The 16,261-nt window shown below is 40.3% G+C and overlaps 1 protein-coding gene across 2 annotated transcripts in view; it reads right to left on the bottom strand.

Moving 5' to 3' along the window:
• USP38 (ubiquitin specific peptidase 38) overlaps nucleotides 1–4,060 on the bottom strand; it is a 38,957-nt gene extending 34,897 nt beyond the window's left edge. Inside the window, exon 1 of one of the 2 annotated variants that reach the window (XM_016952271.4) lies at nucleotides 369–4,060. In XM_016952271.4, the coding sequence (XP_016807760.2) occupies nucleotides 369–1,050 (682 nt within the window). In that variant the 5' untranslated portion in view covers nucleotides 1,051–4,060. The remainder of the gene's footprint in view (nucleotides 1–368) is intronic. The other variant, XM_016952272.4, reaches the window with a different exon arrangement.
• Between the last annotated feature and the right edge of the window lie 12,201 nt (nucleotides 4,061–16,261).

Raw genomic sequence — 16,261 nt, 5'->3', positions numbered from 1 at the left:
AAATACTATGGTAAACATCATGCTACCATTAGTCACTAATGAATGGAAGCTTTCTGCAGTAGCTGTCATCCTCAAAGCATTCCAAATAACTTGAGCAGAGGCTGGGTAATTAAACAACTTGCTTAGTGCCAAAGGTCTTAGACCTGGACGTTCTCAACCTTTAAAATGGGAACGCTGCCTGTTTTTAAAGTACGATGTGACGTCCTGAATAAGGTAGTGAATGTGAATAAATTTGGGATGAGGTATTAGGATTTGCTCTCGCTTAAGAATGTTTTCAGGGCAGGAGGAAAACATGGTGTGAATGTGTGTGTGCAAGAGAGACATATACTGATTTTTTATGAGATATTCTGAAAGATAATGACCCTTACCTGTGGAAGAGATGCTTGCAAAAACTTCTTGCAGGGAAGGCAGCAGTGTGGCAGGCTCGGCCTTCCAGATGTTCTGCAGCAAGTTACTAACTTTTGTCACCTGGGAGACATATTCCCGCAGCTCTCTTTCCTGGGTGGACACGCACTGGAAATGGCCTATCGTTCGAACCAGCTGTTGACAGAACGTGATGGACAATTTCCCCTTGGGGATGCATTGCACAAAGTCGGTCAGAAGGTCGCTCAGTCGGGCACAGAGCTGCGGCTCCGGCCTCTCACACACCATCCGTAACACCTCTACCTGCAGGAGGCTAAAGAGATCCAGCACCGACGGACAGCTCATAATCAGCTTCAGGCCGTTGTGAATGTAGTCCAGGATGGCTACATCCTTCCTGTCCAGAGAGTGGTAGCCCTGATGAAGGAGGCCCAACACGAAGGTCTTGTTGAAGAAGGACTCGAACTCTGGCCGGTGGTATCGTGCGTAGGCCTCCAGCACCTGGTGCCCCACCTGCCGCTGGAAAGGGTCCTGGCCCTCCAGGATGAGCCGGGTCGTCAGGTCAAACATGGCCTCACACTGCGCCTCGTCTAGCCAGTGCTCCGCCGATTCCACCACCTTCCGCACAATCACCCGCTTGAGGGGCAGGGGATGCGAGGAACTCACAAGGCCCTCCAGGATCTTGTCCATTGTCGCCACGCTGCAAGGCCAGGGCCAGGGGATAAGGAGCGGGTGGCGGCAGCCCCGAGGTGGGGCAGGAGAGCCCCGGGGCGGAGATGAACTTGGAGCGCCGCAGCAGCAGCGCGACGGGCCACGGCCACCGCCGCCTCAGCAGCCACATTTATGGCGCAGGGAGACCCATCCAAGCCGGGGCGGGAGCTGGTGAGCCTGGAGAGCCTAAGAACCGACACCTGCGGCTGGCCTAAGGCGCCAGAGGCCCGTACTCCGCCGCCGCCCCGGGCCCTCGATCCCACTCAGCATCAGCGCCGAGGGGCCTGTCGGGCCCCCCAGCGGCGTCGGCGGGCGCTCAGGGCCTGGGGCTGCTAGCCGGCGGGTGGAGGAAGCACGCCTCCGAGTTCCGGGTCAGGTGTGGGCGTCCAGTCTCCAGCAGGTCGTGAGAAGAAGCCGGTCCTGGGCTGAGTCAGGAGGCGCTGTCACGGAGAGTGCTGGGATCAGCCGGGGAGAAGAGACCGAAGCGACACCCTTTGACCCGGATTTTGAAGTGCCGGCAAACAGGAAGTGAAGGATCTAAGAACCTCCGGGAAGGACCGCCCCTCCGCCCCTCCGCCTGTCCGCCTCTCTCCTCCTCCCTTCTTCCCTCTCTCCCTCCCTGCTCCCCCACCTCTGTCCCGAGTCGTAGACTCCCTTCCCCCCGGCGCTGGGAGTCTCCTTCCCGCCCCGCCGCGCAGGTGCGGCGACGGCCGCGTCACTGGAGAGTGTGTCGAGTCACAGGCGGTCTTCCGCGCGGAGCGTCCCCGGCGGACGCTGCGCAGATGGCTGCGACTGTAGGATTCTTGCCGGCTAGTCTTCGTCGGTTCCGCCTGCGTCAGGTTACTCGTGAAAACTCGAATAAGTGCTATTGATGTGAAATCCGAGGAAAAGAGCATTTGGGGGAAAAGTAAGGAAAACTCAGAACTCGGATTGAGAAATCTTTGCCTTGGCTCATTAATCAAGAATTGCGCTTGCGCGCCTACATGTGACTGCCTTTATCCTGCGATGTCGGTATTGAAGTAAGAGCAATACCGGCGGCGTACCTAGCACTTAGCGACCATCAGTATCAGTAGCAGGCCTCTAGCAAAGAACCAGTTAGTGAGCTTTGTACCATATCGAAAATTATAAGCCGTCCAAGAAAGTGTGAGGAGAGTAAGGAAAATGGCAGATTAGAATCAAAGTATTTTTATGCCTGTGTCATACAAGGGTACTTTGAAAATAGAAAACCAGGTGGAAATACCACAAAACTTATTGTATATGTTGACACCGAAGATGGTTTACAATAGGGAAGAACACGTGCAATCATGCTTGTTCTGTTTCATGCCAAATTCCAAAGATTCACAGTAAGAATTTAATCAGAGGTCTTTATATTGGAAAATATTGCCTAACTGTAGCCTGCTTCAGGCTTGGTTAATATAGTTGTGAAACTAGACATTAAGGCCCTGTAATACAGACAAAACTTTAAAGAAATAGGTCATTTAAAATGTCCCGTAGAAAAATGAACAAAATTCTGTTACTTCAGTTTGCTAAATAGTGTTTTGTTTTTTTACCAAGTTACAAACACGATTACACTAATATATTCACACGTCGATTATGGTAGTCTTAAGAAGAGCAGTTTAGAGGAGACAGGAGCTTGAGTAAAAGGGAACTTAAGACCAAGTTGACTTCTAGGAAGATACTGAAGATAAAAGAGAATTGAGGTAATTAATCTATCAGTCATGCTAGAGACAGGAATGATTTTTCCAGTAGGAGGTGAAGGTACACAGATGTTTGTCTTTACTGGGAATAATGCCACAGTGGAAGACAAAAGTAATATAGAAAATAAAATATTAAGAAGGAATTAAGTATTAAGAAGGATCGTGGATTTGAGGTGGAGTGGAGGAAATTTGGAATTAGTCTTTGTGCTAAGAAACTAACAGGACGAATGAAGATTGCTGAATAGTACCAGCGAAGTGATTATTCCAAAGTAGACAAGAAAAAAAATTGGTAGATTTAAAACTTGACAGATTACTTCGAATTGTCTATAACATTTTCTTCTTTCTGTTAATATTAGGTCTTGAAAAATTGAATATTACAAAATAAGATGTCTGAGAGAACATAATGCTATTAGTCCATGTAAATTACATGTCATAATATTAGACTTCCAAAAGCACCATGACTCTGTATTTTTAAAGTACCTCTTGAATGATAGATGCATGAAATGAAATACTAGGTTTTTATACCAAGATATTCAACGCTCATTTCCTTCTTTTGCCACTGGTTAAAAAATGTATGTAATATGCTCTTTTATAAGATTTCAATTGAAAGTGGCCAACTTTAAATTTATTTTATAGCATAACTAAAAGTTCTATAATAATACCATGTTCCTTTTTAACATTTTAAAATATTTTCAGAAGTCTGTGGAAGATTTTTTTGCAGTGAATCATGCCACTAATCATTGGATTAGTGGGTGCTATTGTAATGGGCTTTAAAATTTCGTATAAAGATTTAGTCTAAGGCCTCAATTGCTAACTACATGGTTTTACAAATATGTTAGATCTGAGAATGGAAGCTGAGTGATGGGGATGAAAGAGAAAAAGCACAGGATAAGGAGTGATTGTTTATTTAGCAACCTCTGTGTGCCTGGAACTCAATATATTATACTTTATCCTTAGTTCTCAAAACGGGGTTTTGGAAATAGATGTTAATAGCTGCATTTTATAGATAAGGTATTGAAGCCAAAGGAGGTTAAAAAAAATAATCAAGTCTGACTCTAGAGTCTCCATTATTTCCATCATACTATTAGATGAAAAGTGTGTGTATGTGTTTATGTTTGTGATAAGCAAAGAGAAAAGGCAGTCCCAAAAGCAGTGGTTAGAGTTGGCCAACTGCAATAACATTATTGTGAGGTTAGTTTTCTCTTAGGAAATTTATATCACCTCATAGAATCAAAAGCAAACTGATTGTATAGATTAGAGAGGACTGTGATAAATAAACCATCATATGAAGTAATTACAAATAATCCCTGACTTTATGAAATTTATATATGTTTTTTAAGTTGTAAAGAAAAAAAGACTGTAAAGAAACACACCAACCACTTTGATATGGTTTTTGTTTTAATGACTTAAAATGGACATCAAGCTAATCTTACGACACTATTTCATTTAATTTTTTTCACAGTGCAAAGTGAAAGCAAGTTTATTAAGAAAGTAAAGGAATAAAAGACAATTAAAAATTAAAAATATACCATTGGCTACTTCATAGGCAGAGCAGCCTCACTACCCTATTTTAAATCTTCCAGTGCTTCTCATCTTAAAATTCAAATGGCTACTGTTGACTTTAAGGCCCTCCATCAAGTTGCTCTTGTGTCTTTTCCTACTGTTCTCATTTATCATATGTTTACAGCCTTTTTCTGTTCTCTAGAATCTAAGCTTCATGAGGTCAAAAAGAACCCCTTAATTTTATTAGTTACTTCTATATCTAGCAGTTAGAGCACTAGGGTAAACAATCTATCAATTTTTTTGTCTGTGAGATGAAGTCTCTCACTCTATTGCCCAGGCTGGAGTGCAGTGGTGTGATCTCAGCTCACTGCAGTCTCAGCTCACTGCAATCTCCACTTCCTGGGTTCAAGCAATTCTTCTTCCTCAGCCTCCTGAGTAGCTGGGATTATAGGCACCCACCACCACACCTGGCTAATTTTTGTATTTTTGGTAGAGATGGGGTTTCACCATGTTGGCCAGGCTGGTCTTGAACTCCTGACACAAATGATCCTCCCACCTCAGCATCCCAAGGTGCTGGGATTACGTGAGCCACCATGCCCAGTTCAATCTAACTATTTTTTGAATGAATGAACTTTTAAAAAATGAAATGAAAAACATGGTTTAGAAAAAGTCGTAAGGAGTCTACACAGTAATTTCTAGAACTAAAAAACTCAGCAGGGTTTCAGAATATAAGATAATAGACAAAAATCAGTTGTACTTTTATGTACTAGCAATGAACACATGGAAACCAAAATTAAAAATATACCATTGATAATTGCTCAAAATAAAAGCTATGTAGGTGTAAATCTGACAGTGGATGTACAGGACTCATGCTGAAAACAACAAAACACTGATGAAAGAAATCGAAGATCTAAATAAATGACCATATACATGGATTGGAGGACTCACCATAGTGTAGATGTTAATGATCTCTAAATCGATATGCAGGTTTAATACAATTCCTATTAAAACTCCAGCAAAGTTTTTTTTTTTTCTTCTTCATATACAGGCGAGATTATTCTAAAATGTATTTGGAAAAACAAATCAGAGTAGCTTCAACAATTCTGAAAAGGAGGAATTAAGTGAGAGGGATCATTTTACCTGTGTTTGTTCTTATGCTGCTAATAAAGACGTATCTGAGACTGGGTAATTTATAAAGGAAAGGTTTATAAACACAGTTCAGCATGGCTGGGGAGGCCTCAGGAAACTTAAAATCATGGTGGAAGGGGAAGCAAACATATCCTTTCACATGGCAGCAGGAAGGAGCAGAACGAGAGCTGAGCTAAGGGGGAACCCTGTTATAAAATCATCAGATCTCGTGAGAACTTATATCACGAGAACAGGAAGGGGGAACCTGCCCCCATGATTCAATTATATCCACCTGTTTCTTCCTTCAACACGTGGGGATTATGGGCATTGCAATTCAAGATAAGATTTGGGTAGGGACAGAGCCAAACCATATCACTACCCAAAAATAATACTCATTGTATGCCAGGGTAATTAAGACAGTATGGTAATGGCAGAGAGACACATAGATCAGTGAAATGGGCAACAATAACCTAGACCCACACAAATACACCCAACTGATTTTTGACAGAGATTCAAAAGCCATTCAGTGAAGGAAGGATGGTGTTTTCAACAAATGGTGCTGGAGTAACTGGATGTTCATAGGCAAAAAAGAAATGAGAAAATCCTATAACTGGGAGAAAACAACAGTACCACTGGACTGTACTGCTACAGGGTTTCACAGAAGCCCCAAACTTACGTGGTCAAATCTTAGTCCTGGAGGAATTCCAACCTTCCAGGGGAACCCAGTTGTTACAATATGTAGATGAACTTTTAATTTCTGGCAAAAGGAAGGCCGAGTGATCAGAAACCACCATAATCTTGCCTTATTTTCTTTGAGAAAGGGGATTGCGAGTCTCTACGAACAAATTGCAGTTTGTAGAAAAAGAAGTTAAATATTTAGGACACCTGATTGGTGAAGGGAAGTGGATAATAAACTCAGAATATTGGGAATAGTGGGTTTGCCTTTGCCTAAGACAAAGAGAAAACTCCAAAAATTTTTAGGTTTAACTGGCTACAGTAGGTTATGGATTGACTCATATGCTTAAAAGACAAAATTCTGTATCTCAAGTTACTAGAAGAGGAGCCCAATCCCTTGTAATGGTCCCTAGATGAAATTAAGGCAGTGAAAGAGCTAAAGCAGGCCCTCATTACAGTCCTGGTCCTGGCCCTCCCATCTTTAGAGAAACCATTCTATCTGTTTGTAACAGTAGACCGGGGCATGGCCCTTGGGGTGCTCACTCAAACCTGGGGAGGGAAGAGGCAACCTGTTGCTTTTGTCTCCAAGCTTCTCGATCCTGTCTCTCAGGGGTGATCTGAATGTGTGCAAGCAGTAGCTGCGACAGCCCTGCTGGTAGAGGAGAGTCGAAAGCTAATGTTTGGTGGGGCCCTAATAGTAAACACCCCACACCAGGTCAGGAATATATTAAATCAGAAAGCTGGGAGATGGTTAGTGGATTCTCAGATTCTAAAATATGAAGCCATATTACTAGAAAAAGATTATTTGGTTGTAACACCAGATACTTGCCTGAATCCAGCCAGTGTCCTATGGAAAGGAGACCAGAACAAAGAGACATCAGATCATAACTGCTTAGATACCATAGAATACCAAGCCAAAGTTAGACCAGACCTTAGGGAAGCTCCACTATGTGATGGATTAGACTGTTTGTGGATGGGTCATCCGGAGTGATAGATGGCAAGGGACATAATGGTTATGCTGTCTTTGATGGAAATAAACAGTCATTATGTGAGAAAGGTAGATTACCTAATGGCTGGTCAGCCCAAAAATGTGAATTACATGCTCTTGACCAGGCCCTAAAGCTCCTTGAAGGCCAGGAAGGAAATATATATACTGATTCTAAATGTGCCTATGGGGTGGTACACACTTTTGGAAAAATCTGGACAGAGTGGGGCCTAATAAATAGCAAGGGAAAAGAATTGGTACATGGGGAACTGGTCAAACAGGTTTTAGAAAGTCTCCTGCTTCCAGCAGAGGTAGCCATAGTTCATGTAAATGATCATCAGAACGGGAACACTATAGAAGCTGTAGGAAACAGGTTTGTGGATGAAGCTGCTAGGCAAGCCTCCCTGGAGGAAGAAATTAGACTATTTAGCCTGATACCAGACATCCCTAAGGTGGTATTAAGGCCTCAGTTTACCAGAGAGAAGAAGGAAGAATTAGGCAGGATAGGGGTCACACAAACTGAAGATGGGAAATGGGTACTTCCTGATGGGAGAGAAATGATAAGTAAACCCCTGATGAGAGAACTGATGTCTGTATTACTCCCCAAAGGGAGTCACTGGGGACCCCAGAGTCCGCGTGATGCAATATTTAAGAATTATGGATAGATAGGGATTTATACCCTCGCTAAACAAGTATGTGGAAGTTGTGTAACTTGTCAAAGGATAAACAAAGAGGTGATTAGAAAACAGTTCACGGGAGGAAGACCTCCTGGACTAAGACCATTTCAGAGCATTCAAGTAGATTTCACATAAATACCCAAAGTAGGAAGACCGAAGTATTTACTGGTGATTATAGGTTACCTTTCCAGCTGGGTGGAAGCCTTTCCCCTTCCAACAGCCACTGCCAGGAATGTGGTCAAAATAATATTATAACAGACTGTACCTAGATTTGGCCTGGTGAAAAACGTTGATTCAGACAGTGGCAGCCACTTTACCTCCCGGGTGTTAAGGGGAATTATGGAAGGTTTACAAATTAGATGAGATTATTACACCCCTTGGCATCCCCCTTCCTCTAGAAAGGTAGAAAGAATGACTGAAACTCTCAAAAAGCATTTCACCAAACTAATAAACTAAAATGCCTTGGACAAAATGTCTCCCAATAGCACTCCTTAGGAAGTCCCAAGAAAAGACTTGGGATTGTCCCCCTGTGAGTTATTATATGGGCTCCTGTATTTGGGCAGAGCTACAGATCTTCCTACTATGGAAACCAAGGATCAGTTCTTAAGAAATTACATACAGGCATTATCCTCCACCCTGTCATCCCTTAGGTTAAAAGGACTTCTGACTCAAACTCCTCCTCTTGAGTTTGCAGTTTGCCACTTCCAGCCTGGCGACTAGGTGCTGATTAAGACTTGGAAAGAAGACAAGCTCCACCCAAGCTGAGAAGGTCCCTGTCAAGTGCTGCTGACCCCTGAGATGGCCATGTGTACAGCTGAATGGGGGTGGACTCACTATACTTGTCAAGGGACTGGTAAAAGAGACCCTAGAAGGGTGGGAAAAAGACCAGTGGAAAGTACATGGGTCACCTGAGGAACCCTTAAAATTAACTCTGAGATGAATCTAAAAAGAAAACATGGGCTGGTCCCATTTCTGGAAATTAATATGGCTGGGATGGGCTACTATGCAAAGAGAAGAAGGTCAAAGTAGAAACTATCAGGGGACTCCTCCCTACCCACTCAGGTTGGTAATTACTGTAAACAAGATGGTGGCACCTAAGACTATAAGATTTGATGACTGCCAAGGTTTTTACCTTGTAAGAATTTGGAAAATCAGAGACAGCTCTCACATGTGGATAAATATCCAAATTAGAGGTTTCTAGGGGCTAGGGAGAAAATAAATGGGGAGTTATTGTTTAATAGGTACAGAGTTTCTCTTTCAAAGAATGAAAAGTTCTGTAAATGGATAGTGGTGATGATTGCACAACAGTGTGTACTTAATGCCACCGAACTGTACACTTAAGAATGGTAAATTTTAGGTTATATTTTACCACAATAAAAAATTAAAATCAACAGTAAAAAAATCAATCCAATTAAAAATGGGCAAAAGATTTCAAGACACATTTCAATGAAGAGGATTTACATATGGCAAACAAATGGAAAGTTGTTTAACATTTCTAGCTAATAGGGAAATGCAAATTAAGACCATGAGATATTATAACACATTTATTAGAGAACCACTAAAATAAAAAATGGTGACAACATTAATGCTGGCAAAGATGCAGACAAACTGATTTCTCATACATTGCAAGTGGAAATGCAAAATGGTTTAACCACTCTGGAGAATTGTTTGGAAGTGTCTTAAAAATTAAACATGCAGCTATCATATGATCAAACTGTTGAACTACTAGGTATTTATTCCAGAGAAATGAAAACTTATGTTCACACAAATACATATACACAAATGTCCAAAGCAGCTTTATTTGCAATAGCCAACAACCAAAAACAATCAAAATTGTCATCAGTAGGTGAATGGCTAAACAAACTATGGTCATCAGTATGCTGAATGGCTAAACAAACTGTGGTACATTCTTACTGTGGAATATTACTTAGCAATAAAAAGAAAGAAACTATTGATGGACACAACTTGGATGGATTTCAAGGGCATTTTTATGCCAAGTGAAGAAAACTAATCTCAAAAGTCACATACTATGTGATTCCATTTGTACGACATTCTCAATATGAGGAAATTTTAGAGATGAAGAACAGATTAGTGGTTGTCAAGGGCTAGGTATAGATGGGAGAGGCAGAGGGATGAGTAGAACTTTTAATAAAGGGGTAGAATGAGGGTAATTCTTGTGGTGATAGAATAGTTCTGTACCTTGATTGCGACTGTTGCATGACTCCATGTGTGGTAAAGTGGCATGGAATTATACATATGTTGTATCAATATCAATTTCCTGATTGTGATATTATGCTATAGTTATGTAAGAGGTAACATTGAGGTATAACTGAGTGAAGAGTACAGAGGATTTCTCTGTATTATCTTTGCAACTTCGTGTGACTGTATAATGATTTCAAAATTAAAAAGTTTAAAACATTTAAGTCTTTAATCCATCTTGAATTAATTTTTGTATAAGGTGTAAGGAAGGGATCCAGTTTCAACTTTCTCCATATGGCTAGCCAGTTTTCCCAGCACCATTTATTAAATAGGGAATCCTTTCTCCATTTCTTGTTTTTGTCAGGTTTGTCAAAGATCAGATAATTGTAGATATGTGGCATTATTTCTGAGGACTCTGTTCTGTTTCATTGGTCTATATCTCTGTTTTGGTACCAGTACCATGCTGTTTTGGTTACTGTAGCCTTGTAGTATAGTTTGAAGTCAGGTAGCATGATGCCTCCAGCTTTGTTGTTTTGGCTTAGGATTGACTTGGCAATGCAGGCTCTTTTTTGCACCAAAAGCAGTCCTAAAAGGGACATTTACAGCAAGAAATGCTTATGGCAAAAAAGAGAAAAGATCTTAAATAAACATTCTAAATGAAAAAAAAAGTTTAAAACACAACACCCCTTAAAAAACCAACCCTGGCCATAAGTGGCCTGTACTTTCAATTAGGTGACTTTAGTCTGCCCTGTTTGATCTTCCCCACCGAAACAAACCCCAAACTCCATAATATTTAGAAACTAAGAGATTGGAACTTCCGACATCATGTTTTTTATTTATTTATTTATTTTTGAGACAGAGTCCCGCTCTGTTGCCCAGGCTGGAATGAAGTGGCATGATCTCGGTTCACTGCAACCTCCGCCTCCTGGGTTCAGGAAATTCTCCTGCCTCAGCCTCCCAAGTAGCTGAGATTACAGGCGTGCACCACAATGCCTGGCTAATTTTTGTATTTTTAGTGGAGACAGGGTTTCAACAGGCTGGTCTTGAACTTGGCCAGGCTGGCCTTGGAAATTCTGGCCTCAGGTGATCCACCTGCCTCAGCCTCCCAAAATGTTGGGATTATAGGTGTGAGCCACTGTGCCCAGCCAGGATTATGTTTTAAGAGGCAAATGGATTCATGACTATGCATAGACAGTGGCCTATGCAGCCTATGAGGCCATTAATTCTTGCTCTTATCTAACTAGATGTAAATGGGAAACAAGTTATTAATAAATCATTGTTGCTAGAAATAAGGGTTTTAACCTCAGTTACCTCCTTAAAGGTTCTATCTTCAAATGCCCATTGAGGCTTAGGACTTCTATGTATACATTTTTTTGGGGGGGAAGGAGGAAAAAATTCAGTCCATAAGAGAAACCAATTTTTTCTCTGTGGATTGCATTATTGCTATTACCTAATAGACATAAAGCTAGTTTTTCTCAATGAGACACCTAAAATTGAGTGACTTTTTTGAGTTGTTGCCAGATCTATTAATTAAAATTTTAATTGGGGTAGGGCACAGAAATCTGTGTTGTTAGTAGACCCCAATTGATTCTTCTGCATTACCACGTTTGAGTACATTAATCTAAGCAAACCCTCTCCCCACATTAAATTGCGGTTGAGAAACTAGATGGGGAAAAGTTAGGCATCTTATTGACACAGCTATAACTTTACTAGGTTATGAATTTCTCAGTGTATAGTGGATTGCACTAAAGACTTTGGAGGGATGGTATAAAAAGAAACTCACTTTGAGAGACTTAAATATTGAAGGCATCTTAGACTGCTGGCAAAAGCCATAGCTGAAGAAGCAAGGAGACTAGGATTAAAATTCAAGCATGGTGAACCTCTGCGAGCGTCCATTCGTCTGATGCTAAATAATTCATCTTAATTAGATTAGTAACCTAAGACTTGATATTATAAGCAAGGGCAATTTAGGTAGTGATAATACTTACAAGATCTGCTTCAGATAGAGTTGGTCTAAACAAAGTTTCTTAGAATACTAAATTGTTTTTTAAATTAAAAAAATTCGATTGCTGGTTGGCAGTTTAATTCTCTGTGGGGTATATGGAATTTACATTCAATATGATCCAAAGATGCATGATAAGTAAGTAAAACATATAGTGTGTTAGTTGGTGTAAAGTGCTATGAGGAAAAGTAATTCAGGGAAGAGGGTGATAGTAATTACAGTTTTAAGTAGTATGATCACGAAATGCTTGTTAAGAGTGGTGACATTTGAGCAAAGCTCCAAAGGACCCTGCAGACATTTGGGGGAAAGAGTAGTCCCACAGAAGGACCAGCAACTGCTATGGCTGGTGTGGCTGGAGTGATTTCAAGGGAGGCTATTAGGAACGGAAGTCAAATAGCATGGGCTATTGCAAACACTTTGGCTTGTACTTCAGGTGAGGTAGAGAGACACTGGAGGGTTTTAAGCAGAGAGATGGCATGATTTGACTTGATGTTTTAAAAATATCAGTCTGCAATATTATCAAAGTCAATTCTTTCCAAAGTTATTATTTTTTTTTGGAAATTTAATATAGTCACAACTACAGTGCCACCAGGTAATTTTTTTCATGGAGTTAAACCTATGTTCAATATACAGTTTAATTGGGAAAATTAAATGTGTTTAATTTAAATTTAAATTAAATAAAACCATACAAGTACTAGAAAACCTAGGTGAATTAATTTTAATCTAGAAGTGAGGAAACCTTGCTAACTGTTACTCAAAATCCAGATAAAATAAGGAAAAAAATGGAAAAGTTTATTACATAAAAATTAATAATTTGTATGGGAGGAAAGAAGAAAAATAGAAGATAAATTACAAGTTAGGAAAAAACATTTGCAGGTTAGTCATGGGGAAAAAAAGGAGTTTGATATACCTACTATATAAAGAGCTCCTGAAAATAGATTGGAAAAAGGCCAACAACTCCATAGAAAAGTGGGCTAGAACAGTTTACAAAGAGATGGCCATCCGCCATGGGAAGAGATACACAACATCACTCTTAATAAAATAAATGTAAATTAAAATTATGCTTAAATGTATTTCTCATGTGTCAGACAAAAATTCCAAAGTTTGACCACATGCTTTGTTGTTGAGGCTGTGGAGAAACAGGCATTCTCATACATTGCTGATGGGAATGTAAAATGATATATAGAGGTGAATCTGGCAATAATAAAATTACCTGCATTTCCATGTGATCCAGCAATCTTACCTGAGGGAATCTATCCTTAAAACATACTGGTAAAAATATGAAAACACATGTACTGTATGTGTGCAAGTCTTCTTATGATAGCAGTCTTTGTAGTAACCAAAGACTACTGTAAGTAAACCAAGTTTCCATGAGTAGGGGAATGGCTGATAAAGTAAATCTACACAATTGAGTCCATTAAAAAAAAAAGAGCGATCTTCAGAATATACTATTAATTTTATTTATTTTTTATTTTTTATAGTTTGAAGAGTTTTTTTATTATACTTTAAGTTCTATGGTACATGTGCACAACGTGCAGGTTAGTTACATACATATACATGTGCCATGTTCGTGTGCTGCACCCATTAACTCGTCATTTAACATTAGGTATATCTCCTAATGCTATCCCTCCCCCCTCCCCCCACCCCACAACAGTCCCCGGTGTGTGGTGTTCCCCTTCCTGTGTCCATGTGTTCTCATTGTTCAATTCCCACCTATAAGTGAGAACGTGTGGTGTTTGGTTTTTTGTCCTTGGCGATAGTTTGCTCTGAATGATGGTTTCCAGCTTCATCCATGTCCCTACAAAAGACATGAACTCATCATTTTTTATGGCTGCATAGTATTCCATGGTGTATATGTGCCACATTTTCTTAATCCAGTCTATCACTGTTGGACATTTGGGTTGGTTCCAAGTCTTTGCTATTGTGAACAGCGCCACAATAAACTTACGTGTGCATGTGTCTTTATAGCAGCATGTTTTATAATCCTTAGGGTATATACCCAGTAATGGGATGGCTGGGTCAAATGGTATTTCTAGTTCTAGATCCCTGAGGAATCGCCACACTGACTTCCACAATGGTTGAACTAGTTTACAGTCCCACCAACAGTGTAAAAGTGTTCCTGTTTCTTCACATCCTCTCCAGCACCTATTGTTTCCTGACTTTTTAATGATTGCCATTCTAACTGGTGTGAGATGGTATCTCATTGTGGTTTTGATTTGCATTTCTCTGATGGCCAGTGATGATGAGCATTTTTTCATGTGTCTTTTGGCTGCATAAATGTCTTCTTTTGAGAAGTGTCTGTTCATATCCTTCGCCCACTTTTTGATGGGGTTGTTCATTTTTTTTCTTGTGAATTTGTTTGAGTTCATTGTAGATTCTGGATATTAGCCTACTCATTGTCAGATGAGTAGGTTGCAAAAATTTTCTCCCATTCTGTAGGTTGCCTGTTCACTCTGATGGTAGTTTCTTTTGCTGTGCAGAAGCTCTTTAGTTTAATTAGATCCCATTTGTCAATTTTGGCTTTTGTTGCCATTGCTTTTGGTATTTTAGACATGAAGTCCTTGCCCATGCCTATGTCCTGAATGGTATTGCCTAGGTTTTATTCTAAGGTTTTTATGGTTTTAGGTCTAACATTTAAGTCTTTAATCCATCTTGAATTAATTTTTGTATAAGGTGTAAGGAAGGGATCCAGTTTCAGCTTTCTACATATGGCTAGCCAGTTTTCCCAGCACCATCTATTAAATAGGGAATCCTTTCCCCATTTCTTGTTTTTGTCAGGTTTGTCAAAGATCAGATAGTTGTAGATATGTGGCATTATTTCTGAGGGCTCTGTTCTGTTCCATTGGTCTATATCTCTGTTTTGGTACCAGTGCCATGCTGTTTTGGTTACTGTAACCTTGTAGTATAGTTTGAAGTCAGGTAGCGTGATTTCTCCAGCTTTGTTCTTTTGGCTTAGGATTGACTTGGCAATGTGGGCTCTTTTTTTGTTCCATATGAACTTTAAAGTAGTTTTTTCGAATTCTGTGAAGAAAGTCATTGGTAGCTTGATGGGGATGGCATTGAATCTGTAAATTACCTTAGGCAGTATGGCCATTTTCACGATATTGATTCTTCCTACCCATGAGCATGGAATGTTCTTCCATTTGTTTGTATCCTCTTTTATTTCATTGAGCAGTGGTTTGTAGTTCTCCTTGAAGAGGTCCTTCAAGTCCTTTGTAAGTTGGATTCCTAGGTATTTGATTCTCCTTGAAGCAATTGTGAATGGGAGTTCACTCATGATTTGGCTCTCTATTTGTCTGTCATTGGTGTATAAGAATGCTTGTGATTTTTGTACATTGATTTTGTATCCTGAGACTTTGCTGAAATTGCCTATCAGCTTAAGGAGATTTTGGGCTGAGATGATGGGGTTTTTTAGATATACAATTACATCATCGGCAAACAGGGACAATTGGACTTCCTCTTTTCCTAATTGAATACCCTTTATTTCCTTCTCCTGCCTGATTGCCCTGGCCAGAACTTCCAACACTATGTTGAATAGGAGTGGTGAGAGAGGGCTTCCCTGTCTTGTGCCAGTTTTCAGAGGGAATGCTTCCAGTTTTTGCCCATTCAGTATGATAGTGGCTGTGGGTTCATCATAGGTAGCTCTTATTATTTTGAGATACGTCCCATCAATACCTAATTTATTGAGAGTTTTTAGCATGAAGGGCTGTTGAATTTTGTCAAAGGCCTTTTCTGCATCTGTTGAGATAATCATGTGGGTTTTGTCTTTGGTTCTGTTTATATGCTGGACTACGTTTATTGATTTTTGTATGTTGAACCAGCCTTGCATCCCAGGGATGAAGCCCACTTGATCATGGTGGATAAGCTTTTTGATGTGCTGCTGGATTTGGTTTGCCAGTATTTTATTGAGGATTTTTGCATCGATGTTCATCAGAGATATTGGTCTAAAATTCTCTTTTTTTGTTGTGTCTCTGCCAGTCTTTGGTATCAGGATGATGCTGGCCTCATAAAATGAGTTAGCGAGGATTCCCTGTTTTTCTATTGATTGGAATAGTTTCAGAAGGAATGGTACCAGCTCCTCCTTGTACCTCTGGTAGAATTTGGCTGTGAATCCATCTGGTCCTGGACTTTTTTTGGTTGGTAAGCTATTAATTATTGCCTCAATTTCAGAGCCTGTTATTGGTCTATTCAGAGATTCAACTTCTTCCTGGTTTAGTCTTGGGAGGGTGTATGTGTCGAGGAATTTATCCATTTCTAGATTTTCTAGTTTATTTGCATAGAGGTGTTTATAGTATTCTCTGATGGTAGTTTGTATTTCTGTGGG

This window comes from Pan troglodytes, chromosome 3, assembly GCF_028858775.2.
Source record: "Pan troglodytes isolate AG18354 chromosome 3, NHGRI_mPanTro3-v2.0_pri, whole genome shotgun sequence".
In the NCBI taxonomy this organism is placed as follows: Eukaryota; Metazoa; Chordata; class Mammalia; order Primates; family Hominidae; genus Pan; species Pan troglodytes.
This window is presented reverse-complemented; position numbering and strand designations above follow the sequence as displayed.